At 44.2% G+C, this 5541-nt stretch overlaps 1 protein-coding gene across 1 annotated transcript in view; it reads left to right on the plus strand.

The window, feature by feature from the left end:
* LOC139656775 (homeobox protein Meis2-like) overlaps positions 1-3952 on the plus strand; it is a gene marked incomplete at its 5' end in the record, with an annotated part of 30218 nt that extends 26266 nt beyond the window's left edge. Inside the window, one exon of the mRNA XM_071534396.1 lies at positions 1808-3952. Within this exon, the coding sequence (XP_071390497.1) occupies positions 1808-2163 (356 nt within the window). The remainder of the gene's footprint in view (positions 1-1807) is intronic.
* Between the last annotated feature and the right edge of the window lie 1589 nt (positions 3953-5541).

The following is a 5541-nucleotide window of genomic DNA, read 5'->3' on the forward strand; positions in this document are numbered from 1 at the left end:
CTTCATCAGGGCCACCCAGAAAGAACGGAAAGGTCACAGGTTTGACGCCTACAACAGCCATCAGGTCCATCAACAGTAAGCAGGCTAATGGAGGCTAGCATAGCTCACATAGCAACGTCAACGCAGCTCACCCGTCCATTATGCAAGTCGCACCTTTTGTCTTCGGCGGCCCAGGTGAACGCTGATGGATGACGCGAGCAACAAACGAGGGCCCTTGCGTCCACTCCTCTATTGTCCTCCTCCCCCTCGTCCTTTTCCCTGCCTGCCATTGTGTCGTCCTTAGCGGCCCTCTTGGCTCTTTGTGTGCATGGTACGTACGCGTGGACGGGGCCCCCCGGCGCTCTCAGGTGACGGGGCGGCCCGCGAGCCTCACCTCTTCCTCTTTGGTTTCTACAACAATGGCCCGTGGTTCCTCAGCGCCGCCTTTCCACCCGCAGAGACGGATGGGCGGCTATTGTTGCCTTTAGAGAGAGAGAGAAGTGTAGGGGGAGAGGAGGAGGGTGAAGATGGATTTCTTTACGTCATTTTTCATCGTGTGAGGAAGGCTCGGTGGCGTGGCTATGTGCAGCAGGTTGCGTCGGTTTAAGGGATTTTTGATTGATACGTGGCGTCGGTGAGGTCATTGCAAACAAGGAAGATCCATGGCCTTATTTGTCTTGACTTTTATGCTCCCTACTTCAAGACGTTTCAGCCGCATTAATACCAGCCCTAGATCGTCTTCTTCTTATATTCCCACTCTTATGTCTGCTTGGTTCTCTGTGTTATAGCTGCCGATCGGCTTTGTTGGTCAAATCAGGTCAGTGCCAGCTGACTTTAAAGAATCGAATGATCAATCAAAGGCTAATTTTGAGTTTCCTTGCAGCCCAGTTAAAGAGATTATCCTGGAAATGTTAAGTACCGGCCCTTAGTATCACTTCAAGTCGATCATGTGTGTTTGGTCTCTAAGTCCTCTCCTACTGTTAAAGTAGCATTACTGAGGGTGTAGGATTAACTCACTAAACCCTCCAATGCTCTCTCTCTCTCTCCTTCTCTCTCTCTCGCTCTCTCTCTCTCCCATACATACACACATACACAACCTTAGTGAAGGGCAGGTTTGGGTTGGTATTCCGACCTAGATTACCCCAATGTTGTGTTTGCAGTGTGACAGTTACCTACAGTCACATAGGATGCTGCTCCTCCAGGATCTATCAGCAGTGTTTACCCCCCTGACTGTGTTCACGTGCCATCGGCCTGCAAACGTAATATGAGAATAGGGTTTCAGAAGTCTAGTGTGATCTATTGTCATGTTTAATGAATGATTAATGACACCCAACCCAACTCATTCAACATTTTGCTGTTGCATTTCAATGCTTTCTGTCCCAGCAGTAGAGAACACATAATCTATTGTTGAGATTTCAATGGATTTAACTTCATACATGGATCAAATTTGTATATCGTCACTGTCGGGTGAAAACCTTATATCTCCAAAATATCAACCTTCAGGAACTAAGAATAACTGCCTTGGTTTTAGCTTGACAAGAGTGTATTTCTTGTCAAGCTAGTGTTTATCGTTGGGTTTTGAAATGGTTTCATCAACCCATAGAGGACCATGTAATCCTACGACTGAAGTTAAAACATGGAAATCCACAAAATTGGAGTTAATTACAGCGATATGTAAAGTGTGTAAATGCAAAACAGTCTTTCCAGAAACTCTCTGATCAGCGATTCTGGCTCACAGCATATTCCGATCTGCTGAATGCAAACTCTTCTATTTGCCTGTGCAAAACTAATCTCTAATCCGCGAAATTTTGGTTGTGTCTTCCCCCAGAACTGCAGGGCCTACCAGGGGATTACCTGTCTCACAGAGGCCCACTGAGCATGGGGACGGGACTCCCTGACTTCCTGACGACAACGACCAACAGCGACCCCTCTGTCCACTTCCAAGACCCAGGAACATTTTATTCGGCTGATATCCGCGCCGTGGAAACCATCCACGCGTGCCTACGACCCCTGTCTACTTTTCCAGCGACGTTGATGCACAGAAGAAGATCAAGTCTCACCCGACCCAGATGCCCCCCCCCCCCCTCCTCCCCACCCTCGATGCCCGTCTCCGGTGGGCCGACGCTAGACTCCACCCCCCCTTGCCGCCCGCTAGGTTCAAATGGATTCCTCCGTCAAAAGTGATTGCGATTGAAAGCATCGACGAAACACGAGAGACACATTGGGTCGTTTGCCAGCACCTTGGCGAACGCGGCACCTGGTAATATATACTAGACTCCTTGACAAATAAAAGAGACTTTCTGTGAAGAGCACTCCACTCTTTGGAACGATGGAATTGGACCAAGGAGAAGCCAATGTCTGTATTTGACAGGACACTAACAAAGCGAAAGAGGTGCCCTTTAAAAAATATATAGGATTGAAGCGTGGAATGGAGAGAAAGCAAGAGAAAGAGTGATAAGAGAAAGAATGAAAGATTAAAAGTATAACTATATCAACTCCTAGTGTGGGAAGCGAATGGAGGAGGAAAACATACTGTATACTGTTGTAAAATTACGCTGGACTCTCACGAGAACTGGGAATTTAAGTATTGTAAATGCTATTGTATTGTTCTGCATATTATGTTGTTTCTAATAGATTTTTTAAAAAAGGATGTGAACTTTTTTCTCTTTTTTTCTGGTTTCTTTCCACACTATGTGTGTGCCGTCTCTCCATAAACTTTGACCTCCTACCCCCCTCCCTCCATTGAATCACCTTGCGTTTTCAAAAGGACAAAAAAAAAAAAAAATATGTGAATAAACCGACAATTCGATCAATCTGCCATTTCTCCCAGGCCTTTATTTGGATGGGTGAGAGAGAGTGGGAGCGCTTGTGAGGATGACGTCATGGTTCAGATGTCCTGTGTTTATAGATACACACACAGCCCATCCAGGTACTTGCAGGCTGCGGCTAACCTGCTAGCAATGCTGCCAGTCTCTGTATACATGCTGCTGTCGTGCCAAAACCTTGTAACTCCAATTTCGGTGCTTTTGATGTTTTCACTTCACAACTGAACGATCACATGCTCCTCTGTGGGTTGAGAAAATTGTACGATCGGCATATGAAACCCTTTCAAACCTCCAAAAATGCATGGCGATCAAGCTGAAAACAAGTCTTCGTTCTTGAAAAAAAAAGATTTTGGAGATATGAGGTTTTCATCCAACAGCGACCACTGCACAGTTATTCATTTTTACCATTCTACACTCTGTTGACAGCAGGGACAGACACACATGTAAAAGCCAACATGGCTAACATTGTGACAGGCTATAAAAACGCATAACTTTAGATTATGCTCACAAACACAATAAAACAAAAAATATTTTTGGATGGGAATCTACAAGTGTGTACCCCGCAAGCATGTTGTTTCCTGGGTTTTTTTCTTCCCCTGTCTTCTCCATGTGTATCTATGATTGAAGACCTTCAAAAGTCTATTCCTGTGTCCTGTTGATGTGTTTTATGTCACAAGGCCGAGCATTCGCATGGCCGATGGATTCTCTTCCCCCTCAGCGTTTGATGCGGCCTGATCCCAGAAACAGGCCAGGCCACTGGGAGAGGCAGAGGCTATGGGAAAAAACTCCATATATACCACAATCCATTCATTTTGATTTACCGGATGATGTAGTGCTTATCATGAGACAGGAGAGAATGTAAAAATCACTGTGTGTGTGTGTGTGTGCACGTGCATACAGAATGTGTGTGTGTGTGTGTATGAGAGAGAGAGAAAGAGAATGTGTGTGCATATGTGTGGTTATGGTGCATGTGTGGTGTGTGTGTGTGTGCGTACGTGCCTGTGTGGGCTATCAATGCATCCATTATCCATTGCTTCAAACATGTATTACGCACATCTTAAAGATTCCTTTGAAGACAAGTCATGTTTCTTATGCTTTCACTTTGAAGGGTATATATGTACATCTGTGTTGTAAATAAATACATTTTGTTCAAATAACAGAACTCATAACTAGTCTCACATTATCTTCCTCTGTAGATGAAATGAAAAAAATAGCATTATAGCATCTACAAAAATCACGTTAACCAAAAGCTTAATATCCTGGTATTAATATGTTAGTGATGTTAGAACCTAAACATGGTTATGTGTCAGTAAACGCCCACTGAAGAAAGCAGAGGTCTATTTATAGTTAAAGAGACACGCACTTCAGTATTGCTATGGATAATGCGCAGCAAATGCACGTATTATGCCGGAATTTTCTCGCGCGCGGGGGGCAGGCGAGGGAAGAGGGACTCGGTAAGAAGGGAATTATCCCTCGTTTAGCATTAAAATTCATTTAGATAAAATTGCCGCAAACATTTAAATGGGAAGATTAGTTCTCCCTCACGCCTTGTTGCCCGCAGTCAAAAGGCTCCGCTTGAAGCCCAGCGCTCTGCAGCCGATGTTGTCTCCGGGATGCACTTCATTTCAGCAGTCAGCGGCTGAGCTGACTGAGGAGAAGACCCGAGCAAGTTTTATATCCGTCTAATTGATACATTTCGGAGAGCAGCCCTGAATCCCAAGTCAGATTCTCTGTTTTTTTCAAAGGAGCGAACAAGAGAGAGTCTGTTTTATCCATAACAATATGCGCGTATAAATCAATACGCTCCCCCCCTTTTCCCTCTCTATCTCTCCTGCTTGCAACTATTGTATTTTTACTGCCTTTGCCGAAGTGAATGCTATTTACACTCAAGAAAAAAAAAAAAAAAAGCCCCACTCTTAAAAACCCAGGCGACGTTTTAATTGCTTCGCCTCTCCACCATAGCTGGAAAATCCGAGCCTGTGAAATGTGAATTCCTGAGCCTGTGGCCGCTGGGAGCTGTGGAGACAGAGGAGAAAGCCCATGTTTGACTGCCCTCTTTAGGGAGGCCCGGTAACTGTCCGGGCAGGGACGTTTGGAGAGGGCGCAAAACACCACCTCTCCTTTTACGCACGGACGCAAATCACAGCAGAGCGCGTTTACAAGTTTGATGTGACATTGTTTTATTTGTTTTTTTGTTTTTTAAGTGGAAACGCTGAAACAAGGATCAAAGAAGATGTGACTGTAATACAGGGGTGCATTAAAAATCACCATCTAACATGTCAGTTATATATTCAGTACTAAAATCATATTTTTCTTCACACAAGTGAAAATCATGCCAGTGGGGTGAGATAATTCCACTTGTTTCCATTGCACTCGTTTCAGGAATTTTGTAGAAACAAGTGTCAGCATCTTGACACGAGGCAGAATAAGGCAGATCACTAGTATCAATACAGACATTAGATTCTATAAAATTGTTGAAGCAAGCTGGTTTGCACCTTGAAATCTCACCCTGGTGACATTTGTTTTACTTGTTTTACTTGTTTTAATAAAAATAATATTTTAAGATTTAATACTAGATTAAATGGCGTGTTAAATGGGCAGTTGTGGGACAGAGTACAGAGCACCAGTGTAATGTGGGCTTGCCTTATTTTCTCAGATGTAAAACTTTAATATCACTGTTGCTGTTTGTGCGCTGAAATCTTTGCCTGCTTACGGACATTTTTTCACAGCTGACCTC

Source organism: Centroberyx affinis, unplaced genomic scaffold (assembly GCF_046629955.1).
Source record: "Centroberyx affinis isolate AG114_WGS23_722 - 3 ecotype Tasmania unplaced genomic scaffold, CSIRO-AGI_Caff_v1 ptg002535l_1, whole genome shotgun sequence".
NCBI lineage: Eukaryota > Metazoa > Chordata > Actinopteri > Beryciformes > Berycidae > Centroberyx > Centroberyx affinis.